General features: G+C 50.2%; 1 protein-coding gene across 6 annotated transcripts; it reads left to right on the top strand.

Moving 5' to 3' along the window:
* Positions 1-4,375: 4,375 nt before the first annotated feature.
* Positions 4,376-24,979, top strand: LOC119234004 (anthrax toxin receptor-like). 6 transcript variants are annotated; one of them, XR_008549956.1, is made up of 18 exons: positions 4,376-5,182; positions 7,323-7,394; positions 8,657-8,728; positions 9,695-9,776; positions 9,866-9,899; positions 10,880-10,959; positions 11,035-11,103; positions 11,634-11,714; positions 11,805-11,865; positions 15,893-15,991; positions 17,654-17,723; positions 18,271-18,361; positions 19,329-19,445; positions 20,151-20,297; positions 21,369-21,508; positions 22,466-22,938; positions 23,812-23,904; positions 24,597-24,979. XR_008549956.1 is itself a non-coding variant. In XM_037496748.2 (15 exons), the coding sequence occupies exons 1-15, from the start codon at positions 4,905-4,907 to the stop codon at positions 21,441-21,443; spliced, it is 1,428 nt and encodes a 475-aa protein (XP_037352645.2). In that variant the 5' UTR covers positions 4,376-4,904; the 3' UTR covers positions 21,444-22,076. The 6 variants fall into 6 exon arrangements, 1 of the variants encoding a protein (XP_037352645.2); XR_008549957.1 differs by having other exon boundaries at positions 22,466-22,537; XR_008549955.1 differs by having other exon boundaries at positions 22,466-23,904.
* Positions 24,980-26,254: the final 1,275 nt, after the last annotated feature.

Raw genomic sequence — 26,254 nt, forward strand, 5'->3', positions numbered from 1 at the left:
ACTGCCTCGTAGCCTGGCCCTAGAGCCGGGGTGACTAGGGCCCCAGGGTGAGGGGCCTCAGAGAAATGTGCTTCCCAGGAGTGCTAGGGTTTGTGCTGCTCAGACACACCCAGCCCAGGGGGAGCCCTGAAGACAGGGCTGTGTCAGTGGTGAGAAAGGAAGAAACACACAATTATAGAATATGTGTTTTTATTTTATCAAAATTCTCCTTCGCTTTTTTTTTTTTCTTTATTGCGTGACATTGGTTTACCACACTGTATAGGATGGAGTATAGGTTCAGCCTCTTCAGGCGTGTGTGATCACACCACGGCCACCACCAAAGCACCCACAACCCCACCACGGTTCATTCTGTCCACCTCCTCCTTTGCTCCCTAATTCTACCATCCCCTTCGGTAGCCTTGTTATAGGGCAGCCCCGATATTGAACACTTACAATGGACTTATTAATACTCCACTACAGGTACTCATGAAAGGTTAATAAAAGGTTTATTTACAAGGGAAAAGGAAATAAGGAAAATGTACAACCCAGGGAGAAAATAGGGAAATAAAGTCTTTAATGCGTCCTACCCGATCCGCTGACCTGGAAACCCAAGAAGCACTCTCCGAGCTGGCGGGACGCTGCGACCTGGTGGAGAGTCAAAATGGGGGACCCCTCCAAATCCCACGTGTCTGGCTTTATATCAACCTGGCTGCTCAACCCCACCCTCAGGTCCCAGCCACCTTCCCTTTGGTGGTGATGGGATTTGGAGTTCCCAGTGTCTTTGGCTTTGGCCTGGAGTGGGGGTGGAGTCCACGAAGCCTGTATGGAATTAGCTTTAGGACATCCTTTTCCCCCTAACAGCCTCAATTCTACAGTCTGGATTCTTGTGTTTATTTTGCTTTACTTTTGTCCGTTGTTTAGTTTCTTAATATTCTGCCTATACGAACAATCATCCAGTATTTGTTACTTTCCTTCTGACTTACTGTGCTTAGCATAACCCTCGCTAGTTCCGTTCATGGAACCACAAATGGAAAGACTTCATTTTTTTCTTGAAGCAAAGGATTACCCAGTGTGTGTGTGTATGTGTGTGTGTATGCATCACATCTTTCTAATCCACTCGTCTGCACACAGGCACTTGGGTTGCTTACCTGACTGGGGTTGTACTGCAGTGAATACAAGACAGCAGGTGTCTCAGTTAGAGATTTTGCATTCTTCATATGGATACCCAGGAGTAAAAATTTGCTGCAGCATGTGGTAGAGTATTTTTTAAATTTTGAGAAACCCCAATGTTGTTGTCCACAAGACTCGTCCCAGTTCCGTTCCCACCAATGGTGCTGAGGGTTCCTTTTGCTCCTGGCCAACACTTGTGTCTGCACTTTTAACATGCACCATTCTCACAGGGGTGAGGCCAGGCGATAACTCCCTGTGGCTTTGACTTGCGTTTCCCTGATGATACGTGATGTTGAGCTTTTCTTCATGTGCCTTTGGTCATCCGCATATCTCCTTCGGAGAGGTGTCTATTTAATCCCTCTACCCATTTTTTTTTGGGGGGGGGGTTTCTCATCAATGTACATGAATTTTTGTAGATATTGGACATAGTCTCTTGTTGGATGAATGATTAATAAATATTATCTCCTTTCAGTACAGTCTTCTTCATATGAATAATAGTTTTGTTCAATGGGAAAAAAACTCATATAATGGAGTATAATATAAATACACAAATATAATGGAATATGATATAAATGGAGTATAATGGAGTCCATTTGTTTAGTTTTGTGTTCTATGCCCTTATTGTGTATTGGAGTACAAAAGCTGAGCAAACTACAAGGTCACGTATTGACAAAACAAAATTATTGGAAAAAATGAATGATCACGAAAGAATGAAATCTTCTGAGAACAATTAAATAATCAGAAAAAAAATTGGTTCTGAATGAAACAACGTAGAGAGTAAAAGAATACAAGTAATAAGATGAGATGATATTTGCATAGGTAAAGCAAAAATATAAATATCAAATACAACTTCATAACAATATTGATGAACAAATGTCCAAACTCCTGTCTAAAATGATTTATAAAAGAAACAGAAGCACTAAACAGTCATGTGTGTTCATCTACTTGGGTTCCAGTAATACAGAACCACGGGCTGGGTGGTTGAAACAACATGCATTTATTTTCTCACAGAGTTGGAGGCCGGAAGTCCAAGGTCAAAGAGCCAGCTGGTTGGTCTCAGAGGTGGCTACTCATCCTGGAAGACGCCTTCCCATATGTCCTCATGGGGCTTCCCTCTGGGCCTGCATTTCTTGTCCTCCCTTTATGGGGCCCCCAGGTCTATAGGATTAGGGCCCCACCCTAATGATCTCATTTAACCTGACTGTCAGCCTCTTAAAGGCCCCATCTCCAAACACAGGCACATTAGGGATTAGGCCTTCAGAATATGAATGTGGATGGAGGTACAAATCAGTCCATGATTCAGTGAATATTTAAAGATTTATCACCAAGAAAACTCCAGTCACAATGAATGGGTTCTCCTCTCAGGTGTAGTCCCTATAAAATTCCCACAACCAGGGCCTTTCTGGGGGCGCAAGGGGTTAAGCACCACACTATGAAACAATCCACAAGCTCTGCAGCACAAGTCTGATCCCCGGCCAGCCAGGGAGCAACCCACATGGTGCAGCAGACCTCTCCTGTCTCTCTGCTGCTCCCCTCAGCAGTGTATTTCAGTCAGTCTGCCTGTTCTCTTCCCCTCTCTATCTCTGGTGAATCATCTCACCCCCCATGTCTCTGGCCTGTACCTCAGCTCTTGTATGCATAAATGAATAAATCTTTAAAAAAAATGGGAAACTGCTGGCAGCCTCCCCCCAAGCACCCCCATAGTGTGTCTCTGGTTTATAGTTGCTTGTTGATTTTGATTTTTTCTTTATTATAATTAGTCTTTTTCCTGGACCCTTATTTAGATTTTCTAAATTCCTGCTGTGAGTGAGACCATCCAGTATTTTTCTTTTTCTCTCTGGCTTATTTCATTGAGCATGAACCCTTCTAGCTCCATCCATGTTGCCGCAAATTGCATGTGTTTATCTTTTTTGATTGCTGAGTAATATTTCATTGTGTATATGTACCACATCTTCTTGATCCATTTATTTCTGGGCATTTGGGTTGTTTCCATAGCTTCGCTATTGTAAATAGTGTTGCTATAAACATAGGGGTGCAGGTGCCCTTTGGAATTAATTTTTCTGTGTCCTTTGGGTAAATTTTTACCTAGGAGTAAAATTGCTGGATCATATGGAAGCTCTGTCTTTAGTAGGTTGAGGAATCTCCACACAGCTTTCCAAGTGGTTGAACAATTTTGCACTCCCACCAGCAGTGCAGGAGAGTTCCTTTTTCTCCACAATCTTGCCAACATTTGTTGTTAGCTTTTTTAATATGTGCCATTCTCACTGGTGTCAGATGGTATCTCATGGTAGTTTTGAGTTGCATTTCCCTGATTCCAAGTGATATTGAACACTTTTTCATATGCCTGGTGACCATTTGCATTTTATCTTTGGAGAGATTTTTTTTTAGTTCTGCCCATTTTTTGACTGGATTATATACTTTGTTTTTGTTGTGTCTCATCAGCTCTTTGTAGATTTTTGTGATCAGTCCTTTATCATTAGTGTTGTGTGCAAAAATGTTCTCCCAGTCTGTGGGGTTTCTCTTTGTTTTGGTTGCTGTCTCTTTTGCTGTGCAGAAGCTCTTTAATTTGATGTAGTCCCAGCTGTTTATCTTTGCTTTCACTATCACCGCTTTGGTTGATGTGTCTGTAAAGATGTTCTTGAGGTGCATGTCATGTAGTGTTTCACCTAGATTTCCTTCTGTATATTTTATGGTTTCAGGTCTTATGTCTCGTTCTTCAATCTATTTTGAGTAGGATAAAACTATTTTTTATACATCATTAACAATGGCAGCAAAATGATAAGGCATTCAGAGAAGGTACTTGACAAAAGAGGTCAAGATCTCTTAGGGAAATTTCATGAACACCTAATTAGAGGAGACACTGACTTGGTCATTTATAGGGAGAGTCTGGATTGTGTTCCCATGCCCTCAATGGGAACACATATCCATATGATTGTAATCAAATGTTACGAAGATTTGGGGATAATGGAGAAGGGGTGCTGATTATAACATTGAAAATTCAGGGGGTTCCAATGATTTCCATGGAGCAACCGAGGCAGTAGAGTTCTCTCTCAATTTCTGGTCCATGCAAACTATGAGCATGATAAAGTGATTCTTATTTGACTTAGTAAGTTTGGGGTGGTTGATTCACATCAGTGGATAAGTGGAATCCCTTCTAAACAAACAAAATTGCATCACTCTCTTCAATTTTAGATGCTCCAACTCCCTAGAAGACATCAGTTTTCACTCAAATGACCATAACAACACTCTGGTCTCCTAGCTATGACCCCCTCAGCCACAGTAATGTCCTTGTCTTAGCCAACCCAAATGCTCTGGCAGTTTGCAAAGACTCGGCTTCCTGGAGAACTTTAATGGCCATCAGTGAGGGCTCAGGATAAGGGACCAATGGAGGTTCTTCTCACAGCCCTTTCAGAGATGCCCTGACTCCTCCCTAGGAATGTCAGTAGGCAAGACAGTGAGCAGAGCTGCATGAGCCACCACAGGGTCGCCATGCCAACCTCCCTGTCCATCACAGCACAGGGTATTATGACTCTATGGGTCAGGGAGACACCCTGGCAGGCAGTGGGGTCTCCACCCAGTATAGTCCTACTCTGCCCTTAGTGCAGGTCTACTAGTAGAGGCTATTGTTACTTGATTAAAGGAAAGACTTGATTAAAGGGGTATAGGCCCCTGTACATTGCTTGAAAGAGTGTAGGTTCCAGCTTGCCTACTTAAAGAGGTTAGCGTCCCTTGCAGCCTCCCGGGCTGCCAAGGAAATGGAAAGCAGCTGCTTAAGGGTGCCTGGACTTGCATTCCTCCTCTTGCTGGTTTTGCCCCCTCTGCTGCCAAGCAGTGGGGCATACCAGCAGAGAGCCCCGACCTGGCTAGATTTCCACCACCTCACTCGGGCCAGGAGAAGCCTCCCCAGCAACACCAACCAGGATGGGGAGAGCACCCGCCAGGGCCACAGCCAGGACACCGGGTCCAGGGAGAGGCTGGCAGATCACAAGAAATCCTGCCAGAGCAATCTTGACCTCTATTTAATCTTGGACAAGTGAGTGGTCTTCCTACCGGGCCAGAGACTTGGGGGGCATTAGTGGGAGCTCCATTCTCAGCACTTGTTAATAATGTCCTGAGTTTTTGGTTATCATTTTATGCTTTGTTTTGTTTATAACCCAAATGACTCCATTTTTACTGGACTCCAGAAACACTGCTGAGTTGTCTCTGGGCCTTCTATAGCCTCAGTGCAGAGAAAGATCTTTGCTTTGATATCTATGTGTTTTGGCTACTTTTTTTTTTTTTTTTTTAGAAAATCCCAGATGGTTTTTTTTTTTTTAAGATTATTTATGTACTTATTTTTAAAGATTTATTTTTATTTATTTATTTATACAAGCACTGGGTACAGGCAAAAGCACGGGAGGTTGAGAGAATTCACCAGAGCCAGAGCGGGGAGCAGAGCAGGCAGAAGGAACAAAGTACACTGCCGAGGGGAGCAGTGGGCAGCAGGAGAGGTCTGCGCGCCATGTGGGACACTTCTCTGGTGGCTGGGGAGCAGCCGGGGATCGAACCTGTGCTGCAGAAGCTGTGGGTAGCTTCGCAACCCAGCGTTCAACCGCTGCGCTACGGGGGAAGCCCCTGTTTTTGCTACTTTCTTCTACGATCTATGTTTTTTCTGAACACTTTGCTCTCTGGGTGTGGTCCCGAGAAAGCTGGGCTCTATATAAGCCTTTATGACCTTGAACAAGGAAAGGGGTCCGGGGCACTGTATTGGAGACACGGCCTTGGTCGTTTCCAGCTCCTCTGCTGGGCTGAGAATTAACGTCACCTCTTCAGTAGTAGCCGTGGTATGACGTCGGTGACCTCATGGAAGCACGTGGCTGTTTCCAAAGCCCTTTCCCTGCTGTGCCATCCTCAGACAGGCCTGGGGGAGAGCAGGGAAGGTATATGCCATTTCCCAGGAAGGAAGAGTGTCACAGAACTGAAGGCAACATCCTAGAGTCTCTCAGGATGACTTATCCTTGCTGAAAAGTCAGGTATTGAAGTTGTCTACAAATATGTTATTTTTTTCCCCTTCAGACATGTTATACTTATGTGCACAGGTGTTGGGGGCACTTTAGTATCTTTGGGATGTGATGACCTCATTATCACTATGACTTTCACTCATGTGAACATTGTGGCTTGACATCTACATTGTCTATTATGACTCTCCAATATTGTTTTATTTCCCCTATATGAAATATCTTCTTTCATCCCTTCACTTTCCATCTCTGTTTGTCGTTAAAGTGAAATACATATCTATAGGCAATCCATCCATAACTGGCCTTACCTGTCCACCTAACCACACTGCTATCTTTGCTTGATGAATTCAATATATTTAACATTGGAGTGATTGCTGACACGGAAGAACTTGCTACTGACAACTTATTATTTCCTAAATGTAACAAATTGACATTACAGCCTTTGTTTTCCTTCTGTTTCTGCCTACCTTTGCAGACTGGGCTTTCCTCATGTACATTCTGCTTCCCTTTCTAGCTTCTGCTTGTTTGTTGAATGTTTCTCTGGGGAATGTTTCTCTGTTTTGAGAAACTAGGACTTGGAGTTTGAAATCTGCCTTTTTGTTCACATCCCGCCACGAAACCAGTATTTGTTTGTAATTTTATTTTAAGAATTATCAAGTAAATACATGAACACAAATTTCAAATCAAACACTGTTATAAAGTTACTACAAAAATCTCCAGGCTTCTTCCCACCCTCTCCACTTGTGATCCCACAGCTCAGAGAGAGCTCTTGCACGTCTTGGAGATCTTGTCAGGTTATGACTTTGTGTCTCATAACAGGCTTGTAGTGACACTTTTCTTGCTGCTTGGTAACAAAGAGGCAGAGAGTTGGCCATGGTGATTCTCCAAGGACACGAAGGACCAGGAGAGTCAGATACAGAATGCAGGAGGTTTTTTTCAGAAATGCATCCTCCTTCATGTCTTATTTAGAACTCGTGTGGCACAACCAACCATCCTTGTTTGCCTCCACAGGGTCTCATTCTTGAATCCCCCAGTTGCAAGCATACAAATTCCATTGGTGCCGTCCATCCTGACAGTGTGCTGGCGTAGTGGGGTGGGAGTAGCTTGTTGGATGGTTTCAGGTAAACTCTGCTAACACAAAGAATTCACCCTATTCCATTGATTTTTCATTTTCAGGTCAGGAAGTGTGGACACCAACTGGATATTTATGTACGGCTTCGTAGAGGATTTCCTCAAAATGTTTCAAAAGTATGAGTTCTCCATGTGGCGGGGCTTTCGCAATGCCAGGCAGAGAGCCTGTTTGCTTAGACCCAGTGGGCATGGGTATCTTGGATCAGCAGCATGAAGCCCCGGGTGGAGTTCTGAACCAGTAAAAAATGCAGTTTACTCAGTTTCCATGGGCTCCAAAGGTCCTGTAGACTTCAGATTTTTCCAGTCTTGGTGTCAAGCCACAGTGTAGGAAATACTAACTGACTGGAGGATGTCACAGATTAGAAACCAGCTAACCAGTAACACTGTAAAAAAAAACTTATTTAAATAGTTCCAAAGAAAATGGCAAAGGACCCTCAGGGCAACTGTAAAGAAAAGCAAGAGAAAATTCAAGGATGGTTTTCCCCAGGATATGGACATTTGAACTAGGACTGTGAAGAATGAGGAAAAACAGGGTAACAAGAAGCATCAAGGAGACTTCCTGTGGAGGGAGTGATCTGTTTAGGGGAGAGGGGGTTAACTCACAAAAGGGGTACAATTGAGACTGGGACAGGACAGCTTGGGGTCAAGGCCAAAGGGCTCATACAGCCAAGCCAAGGGGTCGGGATTGCAGAGAGCAATAGGAATTAACAAATGACACTTGGGCTGAGTGTGGGTGATGAGGATTGTGCTCCAAGACATCTGATAATTCGGGGTAAAATGAGTGGGAAAAAGAGCTACCGTTACATGGAGCACATCAGGGACTAGGACAGCAATCCTCTAGCAGACAAAGGGGGCCGGTGACCCAGAAGACAGTGGGCAGGGAGGGGAAAGGGACTCAGGTATGTAAATGAGTGGCAAAAGGAACAATAATGTCTCTTAGATGGGGGGAGGAAGGAAACATAGACCAGGAGGGAAGGGCCATGTGGTTCCAAAAATAGAGTCAGTAGAAGGAGGCTACTCATGAGCAAGCATAGGGACCTTCACCTAGTGTGTGTGTGGCATGAATCATGCACTTATGTGTCTGTGTGTGAGTGTGTGTGTGTCCTGTGTGTGTGTGTGAGAGAGATAGAGAGGAAAAGAGAGAAAGGTAGAGGATGGGATCTAGGGATAGAGCAGGACACCACCCTGACAGTCTCCCTGGATCGCCACATATTTGCTGGCCTCAGAATCCTTTACTAAATTTATGGTAACTTCTGGAACTCAGGAAGGGGTCACAGGCTAGAGGGAAGTGAAGACAGGCTGGTGTCCCCTCCCTGGCTGCTCATGGGGTCATTTGAACCTCTGTTTATGACTCTCATGTACACGTGCTTCCTCCCCAGTCCGAACATGCGGGTCTCGATCGTCACCTTCTCCACATGGGGCCACACCGTCCTAAAGCTCACCTCGGACAAGTAAGTTCAGATTCACTCCCTCAAGGCAGACCTACTGGTGGTGGGATCGGGGAATGGAGGCCACGGGGAAAACTCTGCAGGGGAGTCCTGAGTTTCAGTCAGGAGCCCACAGGCTTGCTGCCTGGGAGGGGCCGGCTTTAGGTCAATGACCACCCTGTGCCCCCAGCATCTACTCCCAGGCCCTCTGATAACTCTGGCACTGACACTGGCAGCCCCTGTGTTTCTAGACAATCTCTGCCACTCCAGGTTTGCTGTGCCGGCTCACATCTTCACTTGGATCAGCCTGATCCGAGCTGCATCCCCACCTGTGTCCCACTCCCACCTGCTATCTACCTTAGCAGCAGCTTGTAAAGGACAAAAGTGTGGCCATCTGCAGCTCACTGCTCCCCTGCCTGCATGGGCAGCACTTATGGCCCCTTCCCTGGCCTTAGGTCTTCCCTGTCAGGAGCTCTGAAGTAGGGACTCAAAACTCAAAGCAGCTTTGCTGCTTCCTTCAGATCCAATCCTGATCGGAGGGAGGCTGTGGGTTCTAAGTAACCCTCAGCGGTCCAGGGCAGGGAGGAAGGGAGAGGGCAAGGGTATTGCCAGGGTGACCCTTACCAAACTCAGCCTTTCCTGGTAGAGGGTGATGAGCCCCACTGGGACCCCTGAGGTGCTGGCAGTCCTGGCAGTGCTAATGTGTTTCCGGGTTCACACTAGCACAGTCACAACTGCTCCCCACTGTGCCTGTTGCTGGTCAGACAGGCCCTTTATGAAGCCTGCTGGTCTATGAACCTGATATAGCGATGAGTACAGACAAGATCAATTCCAAAGACCCTGGGCGAAAGGCCCATGGCTTGGTTTCTTGACAGTCGCCTCCCACGTCCAGGTCGGTCTGCCCAGTGCAGAATGTGCCAGCACAGATCGGGCTGTTTGAGAACACTCCACCCTTCTTCCGACCTCAATACTCCTTTTTATTGTTTTTAGAAAAGAAATCGAAGACGGTCTCAACAAACTACGCAACACAGTGCCTACCGGAAACACAAACATGCAGGAAGGATTTAAAGCGGTACAGCCAGAGCTCTAAGAATTTATCCTGCTTTAGCAAGTGCTCAGAATATCACTGAGTCCTCTCAACATGCCTTCCTGTTTTTGCAGGTCAATGAGCAGATCTCCACAGCAAACTCTAGAGGTAAGTTCTGCTGACTTCGAGACTGTCGTATCCTGGACAGTCAGGCCGAAGCACAGCAGTCTGGTGGCCCCCACTTGGAGCTGACTCTTGTGCAAGTTTCCTGACAATATGTACTCCAGAGTCCTCATCCATGCACGAGGGGAAACTGAGCTTCCCGGATGATTCTGAGACTTGTGGGCTCCTGGGTGTACATTCCTGGTGTTTATTAAGTATGAGGCACCTGACCTACATTGAGCTTGTGGAAAAGGAAGAAAGGCCAGGGGGCACCTCGGGCAGACAAGACTCCGCTTATGGGAGAAAAGTTCTTGATTTTCCCCTTGCTGACCACACTCTGCCGTGTTCCCATGGCTGGAGCTGCCTCCTTCCCCTTTCTCGTCTTCCCTCTGCTGACGCTCCTGCTGGCCTGTGTGTCCCCAGGGCTAGCAGCTGTGTCAGCCCAGCACCCTCTCCATTGGGATTGAGTCTGTAGGGTGGATGCTTCAGGCACAACAGGTGAAAGTGGGAGACTGTGGGGAAAGGCTGACATCTGGACTCAAGGTCCACTCCCCAAATATCTCTGCCCCTGGTTTCTGACTGACTGGGCCCCAAGGGGCAGCAGTAGTGCCCCAACCTCCTCTGAGCCCGAGGACATATGTTTTGTTGGTGAGGCTGCTTCCCCATTGCTCTTGGGAAAGGCATGAACTTGTCCATTGAATTAGCTGGACTCGCCCTCAGGAAACAGGATCTGCCATCCTTGGCAGTGAGAATCCAGGAAGGAAAGTCCTCAGCCAGGCTCAGTCTCCTCCTCTGTAAAGTGGGTTGGCGAAGGAGTCTTCTCCCTCCAGCGGCTGCTCCATAGCCCTCTAGGCGCTCAGGAACAGGGGTGCCGGGGTCTGGCAGCCTCTCTCAGGAGAGGAAGCAGGGGCAGTGCATGGCCTTCACACCTGTGGTAGGTCACTCTGGGCGCCTTTACTGACCAGGACCTCCTGCTTCTCCCACAGAAAAGAAAGTGCACTCCATGGTTGTCTCCCTAATTGATGGAGCACTTTGGCCAGAGTCCTTTCAGGCTACGAAGAATGAAGTGAGTCCAGCCCGCCTTGACCAGCCTTTGCTCCACATGTTCAGTGATTTGCACTTAACACGGTCTTTGTCTTAGGCTCAGAGGACTCGACAACTGGGAGGGACTGTTTACGTTGTGGGTGTCAACAACTACGTGAAAAATCAGGTAATTCAGAACAGAAGCCAACTGAGAAGTCTCATTGTAGAAAGCTTTGGCAGGGCCCCCAAGAGGATGGTTCTCTAACCCACTCACCCCAAGTATCTGGACAGCATGTGACCACTGCAGAAATTAGTAACTGTGTTGTATGAGCCCACCTGGGGAGCAGGTGGGAGAACTTTCCATTCCAGAAAGTTGGGCTGCTGGCGAGGTCAGCAGTTTTTGTCAGTGAGACTGCTTCCTCATTGCTCTCGGGAAAGGCATGAACTTGTCCATTGAATTAGCTGCACTCGCCCTCAGGAAACAGGATCTGCCATCTGTAGCCTTGAGAATCCAGCAAGGAAAGTCCTCAGCCAGGCTCAGTCTCCTCCTCTGTAAAGTGGGTTGACTAAGTGGTCTTCTCCCTCTAGCGGCTGCTCCATAGCATAGGGTGGGGCACTGTGTCTCACATAGTATGAAGCCTGAACCCAAACACTGGGATGGTGTCCTGCTGGTCCTCACCCCTGCTGTGGGTCCAAGTTTTCTGCTCCTCCTTGTAGCTCCTGGCAATTGCAGACAGCGAGGATCACGTGGTTGGTGTGGACAGTGGATTCTATGATCTCAGGAACATCGTTGACTCAGTGAGAGAGGGGTGGTTTGGGGGTGGGATGAGGAGGTTCTTACCATGCCCACTCTTCACCTTACCTGACCCGAACAACTCTCTGTTTCAGCTCGCAGCTAAGTCCTGCGTTGAGCTGACAAGTGTGGGACCGACAGATTACTGTGTGGGAGGTAAGAGCTGAGTCTCTATTCTAAACAGAGGCATGTGTGCTTGTGTGTGTTGTACATTGTGCTTGGATGTGTGTGATGGATGTAGTGTATTGTGTCGTTTAAATGTGTGATATACATACACACGTGTAAATGCTCTTATTCCCAGTATTCATGAGCTGGAGTTGACATACAGTTCTATGTAAGGTGAAGGTATTTCACATTATGGTTTGACATATAAAACTTGAAGTGATTAGCACAATAAGATTGTATAATTCTTTTTTTAATAACAAAATCAAAAGTTTAATTTAAAATTGAGGAAAAAATAATACAGTAGCAATGAAACTGAAGAACATCTGACAAGTAAAATATTTCAGAGCCAGTTTGGGATCACCCCAGAAGCACAGGGCTGATATAGAGTTGAAACATCAGTGTATGAAGAAAATTTTCAATGTCCAGTGTCCTAATAAGGGCAATGTCCCTCCACGCAATCACTCCCAGCTACATGAGCTTCAGGCTTAATAGGAAGGCTTTCCTGAGAATTGGACCAAGTCAAGTATGCCTGCTCCCCCAGAGGGTCCCGCAGCACTATAGTGAGGACGTCCAGCTACCGCCTGAGGCGACAAGGCCTCTCTCTGTAAGGGTTTTGAGTGCAGGTTGTACTGCCACAGCCCTGGAGTACACAGCTGAGCCCCACAGGTAAGCACGCCCTTCCCGGGAACAGCACACAGCCTGACCCACTGCATCCTGACCCAGACAGCTGGCTCTGCCTCTGTGTCCTTGCCAGGAAGGCTGGAGCACCCTCACCCGGGTCAGACAGAAGGCTGCTCCAGCTGAGCTCTGCTGCCCGTGGCCAGCACAGGGAGCAAGGGACCCAGATCTGCCAGCTCCTCTGTTGTCTCCAAGAGGCAGAAAGATCAATACCCTCTCTCAGCTCCGTGAGAGAGGGGAGGCCAGTGGACTGTGCAGGGACCAGCTCAGAATAGAAGCAGGCAGACTTAAGGAAGAGTCGTGGCTCTCATATTCCCATGACTGACCATGGCTCAGCTGCCCATGCTTGCCCAAGCGGGGAGGGCGTGGCTACAGAGCTTTCCAGGATGGAAGAGTCTCCAGGACTCATCCTGACTTCTCTGAACCTGTAACCTGCAGTGCCTCAAGTGGGCTGTGTTAGAAACACACTTGCCCCACCACCCACAGCACACATGGGTCTTTCCTTGTTTTAAGTCCCCACCCGTGCAGGCAACTGGCAGCCTGGTTTCTCTGGGCATGTCCCGGGAGACACCCAGGCAGGAGTGTCTGAGCAGCATGTGAACACACAGACAGGTGCGGAGACCAATCGTACCCAGCCAAGGTGACAGGAGCCCTCCCCACACTCCCTGGCAGCCTGGCCCAGCAAACCCTGCTCTGTCCTTGTAAACTGTCCTCTAGTCAACCGCTGCCACCCTCTCTGCCCAGATGCCTCTCATTCTTCACTTGTCAAGTAGTAATACCATGACTACTGCCTAACTGTAAGGCTTGCTTTTCTCATTCAAACTAATTGTCTTTGAATCTTTTTGTCTGCACGTTTCCAAACCTACAGCAAATGGAAGCAATTCTACAGGAGATCCTTTAACTGGATTTCTCCAATAACAGCTAACCGATTATCACTTATCTATCTAGCTCCCTCTCTCTCTTTCTGACTCCCAACAATCCGTCTTATTTTTGAAGGTTTCCAAAGCAAATTAGAGTCATCAGGCTCTTCTACCCCCAACTTTGTCATTTTGATTATGATAAACAAGGGACCAATTTTCCCGAGTTGTCTTTTCAAAATGCACGCATCTTCGCGTCGCAGGTATATTATGTGTGAGTCTCACAGATGCACACACACAACTGCATAACACAGACCCTGTGAAGACACACACCATCACAGCTGCCCCTCAGTCCCCTGCATCCTGGCGGCAGCTGCTCTCCACTCTCTCCCACTGGAACTCTACCAAATATAACGACCATGAATAGGTGATCCTAAATGCTTACCTCCCATCTACATACACTTCCAAAGGGCATTTTTAATAAACGAGGGCACATGGAACATTAGATTGTCCACCCTTTCAAAGTATGCAAAGACAAACCTCTTTCCTTGGTGTCCTTGATCGATATTCAGATACTTCCTGATAATTTGGGACACAGTCCCTGCCCCAAGCACATCCTGGTTCGCACCTCTCTGTGGGCACTTGAGAGAATTTCCCTGGGGTGAAGCAGAATTAGAATAGCCACAATAGGAGAGAACAGATTCAAAGGGGGCCAAGAGGTGGATTGTCTCCCAAAGAGGCTGTGCCAGGCTGCATGTGGGGATGAGGATGCGGGCAGAGGTACCCAACTGCTCTTTCCAGGCTCAATATGCAGCCTTGTCACGGTGGGCAGGCCCTGCTGAAGAGTGAGCAGTGAGGGTACAGCTTGAAAGAAGTGGATAGAGAAGCTGCACTGAGCCACTATGTGTAGGAAAGGGCCTGAGGCTTCGGGACATCAGCCGACCTGAGTGTACCACATGCTTGATTTCTTAGCACAGGACACTCAGCCGACGTTCCTGCTCTCTCTGTTTCAAAGACTCTGCACTCCCCCTGCTCCTTGTGGTTCAGGCCCTTGTTAGGACAGGGACACTGCCAGCAGGTATGCTCAGGGGCCACACAGGAACATCAGCAAGACGAGTGGGCCATGACAGTCCAAGGATGACTGACTGTGGCGTGAGGAGGGCAGGCAAGGCATGGGTCCCTGAGAGAGCCTGCCTCTGAGGGCAGTCGCTCCATCCCCAGCCGTACTGACATGCAAAATCACAAACGCAACAATGACAGGTGTTCTATTTTCCAGAAAAGAATTGTATCTGAAATTTCAGGGGAAATGTACTGATAGTCAAACATGGAATCCCATTGTTTTTGAAGACACTTGAAGGCCTACAAACTAATCAGCAGGCACACTTTTGCCCACAGCCCTAGAGTCTTTTTTCTTCAAAGCATAGAATTTACAACCATGACACTGATGATGGCTGGAGGAGGGCTTGATCCAAGAGAAATCCAAACTGCCAAGTTCAAGGTGGTGCTGGCAATTCTAGGACTGACTGGTTCCTCCATTAATTGACTGTATCAACTGGGCAAATCAAGCTCAGGGCACTGGAATTAGCTAGACATGAGACTGAGGCACCAGTGGAGAATAATGACCTTGACATACAGCAAGAAGGCCTTCCCTGCATCTTGTGTAAATCCCTGCAGCCAAAGCCACAGCTGCCGTCACTGTGTCCCCTGGTATTTGTTCCAGGGGAGGGGATCCCCAGTGTCCAATCAAGGGGTAGGACAGATGTCACTTAGCAAGTCACTCCCCACACAGCAGAAGGAAGAGCTTTCCATGAATCCCTGGGCAGGGAAGTGAGGAGGCCCCAGAGGATCAATAAGTGGAGGAAGAACAATCATGTTCAACAATCCTGTTCCCTCACAGCTAAGGGAAGGGGTATTCTTTGGTACAGGATCAGCTGCTCCTGGCTTGTCTCCCTGGGGTCCCACCTTATTCCTCAGCTCCTCAGTCTGCCATAGGCACACAAAAAGATAGGGAAGAGAAACAGACCCCCAAACGTAAAATCATTTCACAAGCAGCCAGACCAGTCTGCTCACTTCAGGCAAGAGGCAGAGTGGTGCAGCCTGCACTGTCTTGCTCCACTCTCCTTTATGGTGGCAGTCTGGTAGAGGCTGGAAAGCACTGCCTGCACCGCTTAGGGAGCCTCAGGACTTGGAGATTGGAAAGCCACGATGGGTTTGTTCATGGTTGGGACCAGGTGGAGCCTTGAATGGGCTGTGCTGGTAGCAGCTGTGGGGATAGTACCCGAGAGCTCCACCAGCCTCCTCACAGTGGCCCCTCAGAAACACCAGGTGAGCCACAGGAGACACCCAGATGTTGGTTCAGAACAGCTGTCTCCTGCAGGAGTCCCTTGGGGGCTCCATTTAGGGGTAGACTGCCATAGTATGAGATCAGCTGACAGCACAGCTCAGTCCCTCCTTACACACATCTTTGGATGTTGCCCTTGCAGAAAACTATGATGTAGGCATCTTTGGAAGAGGTTTTCATAACACCAAAAACAAAAAAGAAGTTCTTTGCAGATTTCAAATAAGTGACACCGTATTTTTTGGTAAGTACCTCTCTGATTTGTACAAGTAACAGATTTCCCACAGACGCTGTCTCCCTCAGGCACCATGCCTCCAAACACTTGACGCCCATTCCCTATGGGTGCTGGGAGGATAGAGGCAGCACCGAGAGTGGAAGGAGGGACGTGAGTGGGATCCATCCATCCCCAGAGCCACGAAGGGTCTGGGTTCAGGGCTGCTCCCTGTGAGGAGGGTCTTCCCTCAGAGTTGCGTCCCCTGTGGTTTCCTCATCTCTCACTTTCCCTGAGAGACAAGGACCCCAATCTCACGAGTCGGCCAGGTGGAACTTATAGCAGTCCTGGGCTCTGAGTACATGCCAGGTGCACTGGTAGCTTTCCCAGGAGGGTATATGCACCTTCGATTGAGAGAGGCGGCCAAGCACCAGATCCAGGTCCTGAGATGTGGCACAGAACACATTCCTGTGTGCCCTTGACCATGTGAAAGTTCCCTTCTTGCTCTATTTTCTCTACCGTGAAACAGGAGCAATGTAACAGCTGCGCTAAGTAAGCTCTGCGACATATGGATATCGGGTGTTCCTCCATGATGGAGGAGTGGCTCCCTGTGGAGCTGACCAGGGTGTGTGGAGGGGTAAGTCAGACTGCAATGGCAGCTGGGCCTTCATCACTTCCGCACAGTTCAGGGGTGGAAAGAATTGGAACTCAGGTAAGCAGGATCCACAACTCAGGGTGCTCTTTTGAGTCTTGTGACTGCCATGCTCAAATAAAATAACAGTAAACAAATGCAAAGGAAGAAAATCACTAGCCATCCTCAGAAATTCCCTATGTCGGTAAATAGTATCACCATCACCCAGTCAATCTGGTCAAAACCTGCATGGCATCCTTGAACTCTCTTTGCTTTTATACCCATATACAGTCCAGCGTAGGTCTTATTTCTTTGAAGTCTAAAGCATGTGCTGAAATGTCTCACCCCTCAACAAACTCATTGTCGTTAGATTAAAACCCAAACTCTTCTAGGACCAAGAGTTCTGTTCCACGTTCAATCTTACGTATGCAACAAGGTCAGGTAGGACAACCTCAGGGGCTTGACACTTTCTGTTCCCACAGGGCAAACCTCTCTGCCCTGTGACCTTACCCTGGCTTTCACTAATGACACTCAGCTCCAGAATAGCATCCTCACAAATAACTTATTTTAATGTAAATGTTCAAAAAATGAAAAAATATAGAATTATTGAAAAAAGAACTTGAAACAGCATCTCTTAATATCAGTAATTACCAAAATATAATAATCAGTTTTTTGAAACAAATACCAGCATGAATTCATTGAATGCATAAATATTTCAATTTTCATCGAGACTGCACAGATCACCTTGTTCCTAGCACCTGCCTGATCCCTCCATTCCGTGTCTGAACATTGTACATTTATGTCACAATTTCAATTCTAGGCAGTTTATTTAATTTGTTTGTGTTTTATTGCCTGCTTTCCCACCAGCCCCACAAACATAAGCCCTGGAGAGCCAGATCCCACTGAACGCAGGTCATTGCCCTTGCTGGCGGGGGCAGCTGCTGAGAGGGCAGAGAGGAGATGCAGCATCTGCACCGCAGAGCTGCACCAGCCAAGGGCAGGCAGACGGGAGCAGGGGTGGATGGGCACGTCCACTGGCTTTCTTCCTGTCTCATTTGCTTTAGATAAAAAAGCCACCCAGGTGGAAGACACCAGCATAAAGTGTCCGGGAATGAAGATAGAGGTACCAGCCAAGTAAGTGCCACTCTGGGACAGGCAGGCATTTTGACCCCAAGAGATGCAGAATGTGGGGTCACCGCTGCTGGGCAGCATGTGACGTGCTCTGGGAGGCTTCAGGGCAATCGTCCTGACCAACCCATCTTGGTGATCCCCCGATGAGCTTAGGGATCTGCTGTGCTACAGCCCCTGCTGAGGACAGACGTGGAAGATGAGGGACCCAGGTGGGCTCCACTGCTCCCAGCAGCCTTCAGAGTGGAGCCAGCACAATACAAATACACAAGAGTCAGGATGGTGACACCACACAGCCTCCCTGGTCACTGAGCTTGTGACCACAAAGCATCTGACCCCATGCAGAGTCCCTCACTGGTCATCCTCATCACTGAGGTGGACCTCGTGGGACTTGGGGTGGGGTCTCCTCCCCAGGCCGTCTGCCCTCCAGTAGCCCTGAATGCCTGATGTTCAAAGCCATCACAGCAGGGAGAGCTTGGGCTATGGTTTGAGCAGAAACCAAGAGCTGTGCCGACCTGCACCTGTGGTCCCCATCTGTCCCCTCTGTGTTTAGCGAGATCTCTGTTGAAGTGAGCCTGAACAACGGTGCCAGCTTCATCAGCAACGGGCTCAAGATCAGCAGCAAGGACTGTGGGAGTCACAGGGTAAGTACATGTTCTCCCTCTGGGGTACCCAGAAGCCTGCCCTGGGGAGGATGTCATTTAGGAAGGCAAGACAGAGGATGAGTGTCAGGACAGGCCTAGCAAGTAGCAGGTGCTGGCAGGACTGGGCGGCATCTCCCGCCAATGATGCCCTTAGCCCTTCATCAGAGTTGGGACGTGTTTGAGTGGCTTCTAGGAGCTCTGGAGTGCAGCCAGCTTAGCATGACAGATGCTCTCTACTCTCTGAACACAGTCATTGAAGGTAGGTACAAGGGAGAAATAAGCACCGAAGCAGATTCCAGAAATGAGGATCTTCCCATGCTAAATACCGCCTTGCCAGCAACCCTCACCTGGTCTTGGTGGGGAAGTAGGGGAACCATCCTAATCCATCGGGTGTCAGTGGGGGTGCTAGGAGGTTCAGTGCAAGGAACCAGACTCCAGGATCTGGGCACCGGGCCTTCCCAGCAGGCTCCAGGCACAGGGGATGTGTTGGGCACAGCTGGGCCCTGTACAGTCAGGGTGCGTTTCCTCTGCATTGGTGCCCGGTGTGTGACCATCACAGCCCCTGGGACCCTGAGGACACTGGCTGTCATTTTTCAGATCCCTTTAGCCCCCTCCCCTCCTTCCTCTTTCCCCACACTCCTCAGCTGTCCTGGCTGCAGCTCTCCCTACATCTCTCTCCTCAGCGCGTGGAGAAGCTATCAGGGCCCTGGGAGGGATCAGGAGTCATCTCAGCAAGGGAGACCGGGGAACGAAGGCGACAGGCTCTTTCTTTGTCCCCCATCACCCGGGCACCATAGCCCAGGGCAGTGAGGCATGGCAGTGGCAAGCATTAGGCTGGAGAAGAGTGTGCTGGGGAGCAGGGCTTCAGTGCCCGATTGCCAGAGCCCTGTGTCTTGTACCTGCTTGTGAGGGTCCCCACCAGCTGACATCTCTGTGTTGTCTGCATTGTGTCTGCACATCCGCTCAGACTGGCCAGAGGACACGCATTGGCCCCTCAGGATTCCCGCCGACGCACAACCCGTCTGTCATCAGGCCCATGAGGAAAGTCCTCAGGAGAAACGTAGGTCTGGTCCAGGCACAGCAGGTGAGCAGTTGTGACCTTGCCGTTCTCTCTGCCACCCTGTCCCTGGGCACCACACCTCTCCCGCCCCCTCGCCTGCTGCTCTGAGCAGAGACTGTGTGGGGTCCCACCTGAGTCCCACTTACCCCAGATTCAGAACGACAGCCAGAGACAGCCCCTTCTCTCAGCCCCACATGGACCCGGCCTGTGCCAGGACTCTGATGACCCTCCACACCTCACGACCCTCTCACCTCCTGCTCACATGTAGACACGGAGGTGCAAAGAGATTGAGGCTGTCAGCCCACAGCTCAGAATCTATAAGTCAGGGGGGCCCTCATGTCAGTGATCCTGGGTCTCCTGCTCTGCCCTTGAACTCCCAAATCTCAGGGGGCCCCACACTCCCCCAGAAACCCATCTGTGTATGTGTACAATTGTGTGTCCCTGCACTGTCAGCCAGGGCTTGGGGTTGGGGCTGGGCTGGTCACTCCTCAAGGATTCTGGTTTCCTTGACTGGGCTCTGGCTTAGCCTCTAAGCATGGCCAGTGGGGCGGGTGTGTTCCATCTCCACGGTGGGCGCTGAGCATGGCTGGCTCTAGTACTGTGTTCCGCCCAGGTGGCAACCTGCAGAGAATGGGAGTGGGCTGACGGGAGTCTAGAATGTGTGCTCAGCATTGGGAGTCGAGAGGCCCCAGGCCCACACTCCTGGTGTTTTCTCTCTGCAATGTGCAGCCACCTGACCCTTCCAATGCGGCAGCGGCAGGTCCCGGAAATCAAGGCTCACAGTTCCCCAACATCAACCCTTATCACTTGGCTGCATGCATGCTGGTACTAATACCTCTGATGATAGGGTGCTTGTGGCTACTCCACCGCAGAAAGGTGAGTACCCCAAGCTGCACACCTCCCTGAGCCCAGACAACTCTCCTAGGGCCCAACACATGCACTCCTGGGTCTCTGCTGCTCCCTCAGCGCAGTCTTCAAGGAGCAAAGGCAGACACAGACTCTGCCCTCCAGATCCAGGCAGAGTGACAACCTGGCAGGGCCTCCTGCCTCGTGCTAGCACAGCCTGTGGCCATGGGCGGCCTGGTCCATGGGGATAAGGGCCGTAATCTCTGGCACGTTGCCTCATGGCCCCCGGGTTCTAAGGACATTGGCTGTCACTTTTCAGATGCCTTTAGCCCCCTCTCCTCCTTCCTCCTATCCCACACTCCTCAGCTGTTCCTGGCTGCAGCTCTCCCTACATCTCTCTCCTCAGCTGGTGGAGAAGGAGGTGGACAGGAGGCCGGCAGGAGGACTGTGCTGTTGAGGGAAGAAGCAGGGGCCCTGTAGGGACACAGAATGAACAGGACTCCCAAGCTCTGGGCAGCTGAGCTTTAGAAACCAACACGTTGTCTGCACATTCCCTGTGCGGCTACCACCTCCCTCATCTTCTTCTTGAGTGCCAGGGGATGTTTCCCATACTGGGCACACAGGGACAGAAAGGAAGCAGCTGCCAGCCTATCCACAGCAGCTTCAGTCTGGGGTCTGGGCTGGCGTTGGTACCTGGGAGGGCATGAGGTGGACCACGCAATGCCACCTTCTGGAGACCACGTGCCCTGATAAAGCAGGGCAATAGCAGAGGACACCCCGACCAAGAAGAGAGGGACAGCAGGGCACGGTGGCAATGGCAAGGTCACTGCCGGATGGAGAGAGAAGGAGGAGCATAGGGGAAGGCACAGCAGCAGCCAGGACCTAGCAGGACCTAGAAGGTACAGAGTCCCTCAGACAACTGAGGAGCAGGTGCTCAGGGACATGCAGCCTGCTGGCCACCAACCCCTGGGGTGGGCATCCACAGTGACACCCAAAGCCACGTTCTCACTCACTCCCGCTGAGCAGAGTCCCCTCCTGCCTGTGTAATCACCCAGAGGCCTGCAAAAACCTTTCCTCCTTGTTTCTCTTTTCACGTTCTAGAACAAGATGGTGGTGAGTTGTGTTTTGTTCCTGATGCCCACACAGACCTGCACAAGAAAGCTGCCTGAGCTGTAGGATATCTCTATTTCCCACCCCACCATCTCCACCTACCTGGACAGAGAGAGCTGGCAGAAAGCAGGGTGACAGAGGGGCAGGGAGGGACAAGTGGGAGGACCTAGGACTCACAAAATGGCATCAGAGACACCCTCTCCATGCTCCCAACGGTCTGATCCAGAGCCTCCATCACACTATAAATTGCAGTAGCTGTTCCAGCAAGTGCCATGATCCACAGTGACATGACCAGGGCTTTCCTTTTGGTTTTGTGTGTCAGTTCCCAACGATTGGTCATTGGCTGGTCCTTCCCTGGGTTTAGTGAGCCGTTGGAAAGGGAACCTCAGGGTTCCAGTACTGGTCACCCCCCGGCAGTCTCTGATCCTGTTGGGTTGCATTTCTTTGGTTTCTTCCCTGTCTCCTGGCTGGCTGGGGTTTGGCTGGGTTTGTCCTTTGGGCACTTAAGAGCTGAGGAGGGTGGAGGGAGTCAGTCCTCCCATGAGCTGTGAGGGAGGCCCAGGCGAGGTACACCTGGGACCAAGGGTCAGCTAAGCTGCCTGTGGCTCTCCCGGTTAAGGAAGCCCAAATGGACCCATAGAATTTGCACAGCAGGGCCACTGTGACCTATAACGGGGAGACCTAGGAAGCCGGCCCCACTCAGAGGCTGGCTTCAGTGCTGCTGCACTGTGGTCAGGGAGGCTGCATCTGCCAACACCAGGCCAATCAGCCTCTGCTGATGCTTCTCCCCAATGTCTACCTTTAAATTGTACAACCCCAAGACCAGGCCTCTCCAAAGGGCAGCCCAGAAACCCAGGTGGCCTGAGAAAATTTGCTGTCCATTTGGGGAAGGATCTTCCTTGCAAAATATGTAGAGGTTGCTTGTGCTCCCATGGAAGGCCTCCCCTGCAGCACAGAGTGCTGCTAATCAGTTGTGCTTGAATCCTCCCAACAAACTTTAGCTGATGGGCCAGAAGTTGACAGGTGCCAGGGGAACAATTCATGTCTCTGCACCCCAGAACTGCCAGACAAAAGCTTTCTTTTCCTAGGAACCTTGTTTACAAACGTGCCCCACAGTGGTGGTCCCTTGTGGTGGAGATGACAACCTCAGATACCTAGAGGTGAGATGGACCAGTAGGAGGGAGCTGTGGGCAGGTCGGGCTCGAAGGAGAGTAACAGGTTGGGCCCAGAAGGTGTGGCTTGGATGGAGAGGAGTGTTCAGGACACTGAGCTTTACTCACTTGGCCCCAATACCAGGCTCTCCCCTCAAGGGGCTCACGTTTATGGAATCACTGCTTTCACAGCGGTTCTCATCAGCCCCATCAATGACTTGGGTCTCCTGGGGAGTAGCAGTGGGTTAAAACAAAATCACAAATTCATGAAGGTCAGAAAATAAAAGCAGGAAATCTGAGTCAAGATCTTTCCCCCATTGGGTGGACATGCTGGTGCACCTGGCACCCACAGAAACCAGCTCAGCAGAGGGAGGGAGGGAGCTGCTGCCTTGTCCTCCTGTCCTCAGCAGGTATGACAAGGGTCCCATGGAGGAGGGGCCTGAAGGGAATGTCCTTGCCCAGGAAGAGCTGGGCCCGCCCTGCTGACACACATCCCACACTGGGGCCCCAGCACAAAATAGAGTCCAGATGGCTGGGGTGGATGAAGAAACAAGCCACAATTTCTGCCTGGTATTTCCAGTCCTCCTTGTCCTGCCTCGGTCCTTTTTGGGGGCCATGGCTTCCTCCAGGAGCTTCTATGGCACCAGGAGAGCCAGCAATGCCTTCTTCTCAGGGTGCAATACAGCAGTGCCCAACACATCTTCCGGAGAGGTGGAAGCCCTGACCAAGGGCTCGTTCCTGTTCCAGGATATGGCTCCCCCACTGACAACATCAGGGCAGAGCTGGAGTGCAGGGTCCAGAGCTCCCCTAGGATCCCCCACCAGGGATCCAGGTCACTCTCGGTTTGTCCTGAGCCTCCTCTTCTCTCCACCCTCTGTCAGCCGGACCCTGCACACTTTCAGGCCATGGAGCCTTCCCTGCCTTCCCTGGTGGACCTCATGAGTGCAGGCCTCCTCCTCCCTTCCTTCTAGCTCCTTCCCAGGTACCCTGCAGGCACCTCATGTTCCCCTCCGAGACACCGCAGATCACCTCCAGCCTTGTACTTTAACTCTGCTCGTAGCTCCTGGCTTGTTCTGCAAATATACTAATTTGTACATCCCTAAAAATTCCTGACTCACACCCTGACCTACAAAGCAGGCCCATTGTCACAAGGAAGGCCACTATCCTCCCCCAGGGAGTTTGTGGGGACAGAGCTCAGGTGCCTTTGGGAACTGGAGGGGACACTGTCCCGCTGGAGGCAGCAGCCAGCTCAGAGCTTCCTCACAGCCTCTTCTGCTTTCCAGGACAAACTGGACACTCTGCGCATGCAGATCATGTGCAACATATTACAGAACCACAACCGGGGCCCAGTGATATGTTATCAGCCCAGGCGCAAGGTAAACAGGCTACAGGGATGCTCCCTAAGGCCAGCGTCCTTTGCTTTATTTCCTGAAGCAGCCCTCTGGGAGAGTGGGTACAGGCATCTGTCAAGAAAATGTCTAAGAATGAGACGTGGTGCTCAGGAAACTCCCAGCTGAGTCTAGACAGGGACCCATGTATTTTCTTTGATTTTCATCTCAAGGATGGCAGGGGAGACAAATCTAGAACATTACCCAGCACTTCCAAATTTAAATGAAAAGGCTGGAGGAACAGTCAGATGGGGAGTGCTCGGTGCCTCCATCCCCACCCTGCACCAGGGCTGTGGGTCAGCTGCTGCCTCCCATGCTGAGGCCCTCCTGGCTGGGATGGAGACACACCCCTCAGCACTTCTGGGAAATCTGGGGAACTAGGGCCTTCATTTAGTCAGAACATGTTCTCAGTCCCCAGGCTCCCCGGCAGGGGATGCAGAGACGGTCAACATCTGAGCAAAAGGAGTTCAGTGTCTGAGCCCTGGGGCTGGGAATGCTGGGCACACCCCAATACCTGAACAGAGTCTCAGATAGGAGCCCAGGCTAGGAGGAGTCCCCAGGGAGAGGAAGGGCATCCTCAGAGGTCCTGCCTTGGGCCAGCGCCCATAAGCCAAGGAAATCAGAAGTTTCTCTTCCTAGTTCCAGTGCTTCTCACTGACCTCTCTCTTCTCTTCCCACAGCCATGTTCCTTAATCAGTTCTAGGGGTGGGAGGATGCGCAGGTACCCACGCTGCTGCCTGCAACCCAGCCTGGCGTGCTGTCCCCTCGACTACTGCTGGATGTGTTGCCCATATTCCCCGTGCCGACCTCCCCCACTCATAAGCTCCCAGCCTCCCCCACTCATAAGCTCCCAGCCTCCCCGACCCATATGCTCCCAGCCTCCCCCACTCATATGCTCCCAGCCTCCCCCACTCATATGCTCCCAGCCGCCACAATCGGTCTGCTCCAGGCAGCCCTCCAGGATGTCGCCAATGATCCCTGGCCCAGTTGGAAGATGTGGTGGAAACCCTTTGGCACTCCTACCCCCATAGACCAGTCAATAAATCCTGCAAATCCAAGACTAAGTTCTTTATGTGCTTAAGTGGACACGTGTGTCGAGTCTTGGTTTACAGTCAAAGGAGTTGGATGTGGTCCATCAGCAGAAGTGGTTCCCCGGCCAGCCCTGCTCCGCTGTGCAGGATGTGGCCACACTGCTCCTGCCTGGACAGAGCACCCCGGTGTCCTCTGACTGTGCACATGGATGATCCCCTCCCCACAGCCTGGTCTTCATCAGCCACCAAGGGCTGGGCCACATCCAGTTTTAGCTAAATTCTGCTCTTTGCAAAATGGCAGATTGTCCTTGAAAAAACATCAATCCTTTCTCCTTCCCAAATTTTATGGAGAGAGAAGTACTTAACTGTCTCACCTCCATCACTCCCTTTTTCTTTCATTTTCTGATGACCTCTTGCTGGATATGTCATAAAAAGACACAAGATCCTCCAAAGTTCACCCACTGAAAGTGCAACTTGTCTTTCCAAATACCCCAAATTGCCCCTAAACGCAGGAGGATTTTAGAAGATTCTCTCCACTTCCCTAAGAGAAGGTGAATCTCCCCTATTTGCCACCATGTATTCCAACAGGGATTTAGCACAATGTCCTGGTTCTCTATCCATCACAGGGCATCTGGGCACTGCCCCATGTGCCGCCACAGCACCCAAGGAACCCCATGAGGAACCCATTGGCCCTGGAGGGAGGGTCCCCCAAGTGAACCACAGTGAGCTGTCCCCGAAGCACGCCGACGGTGATCTAAACTACTGTCTGCCCTCACCCCCATATCCTTGAATGCTGTATTATGTTTCAGTTGAATTTCTCTCAGACAGCTAAAGGTAGAAATATGTCAGGTTTGGGTTTTTCATCTGTGTAGAATTAGTGGATGGATAGGGATGACTTCTTTCCCCATGTTTGGAAAGAATTTCTACCATGATTTATGTAAGAGCATGTGGATGGATTTGCAGGGATACACGAAGTCACATGACTTTTAGCCTTGAAAGCATTTATACCTGGAGTTTTTTCTCCTTGTCCACCCCACCCCAACCCCTCTGACAGGTGACAGGCGGCCGACCCCATGGCCAGCACAGGAGAGGGAGGGAGAGGATCTGCCCCTCATGGGCTTTTCCTTTCCTGCCAGCACATCTGTCTCCCCAGCTGTATATTTGCCCCCATGTATCCTCACAGTGTCCTGTGCTCTGCCCCACATGCCAGCCACACCACCCAAGGAACCCCATGAGGAACCCATGAGCCCTGGAGGGAGTGTCCCCCTACTGAACGAGAGCCAGCTCTCCTTGTGGCACGCTGATAG

Source organism: Talpa occidentalis, unplaced genomic scaffold, assembly GCF_014898055.3.
Source record: "Talpa occidentalis isolate TD23 unplaced genomic scaffold, MPIMG_talOcc4v2.1 talOcc4.8, whole genome shotgun sequence".
Lineage (NCBI taxonomy): Eukaryota > Metazoa > Chordata > Mammalia > Eulipotyphla > Talpidae > Talpa > Talpa occidentalis.

Coding starts and splice junctions, on each gene's coding strand:
- LOC119234004 (XM_037496748.2), top strand. CDS start 4,905: ATGGAAAGCAGCTGCTTAAGGGTGCCTGGACTTGCATTCCTCCTCTTG. Junction 18,362..19,328: donor AGGACTGTGGGAGTCACAGG/GTAAGTACATGT, acceptor ACATCCGCTCAG/ACTGGCCAGAGGACACGCAT. Junction 20,298..21,368: donor GGCTACTCCACCGCAGAAAG/GTGAGTACCCCA, acceptor TTCACGTTCTAG/AACAAGATGGTGGTGAGTTG.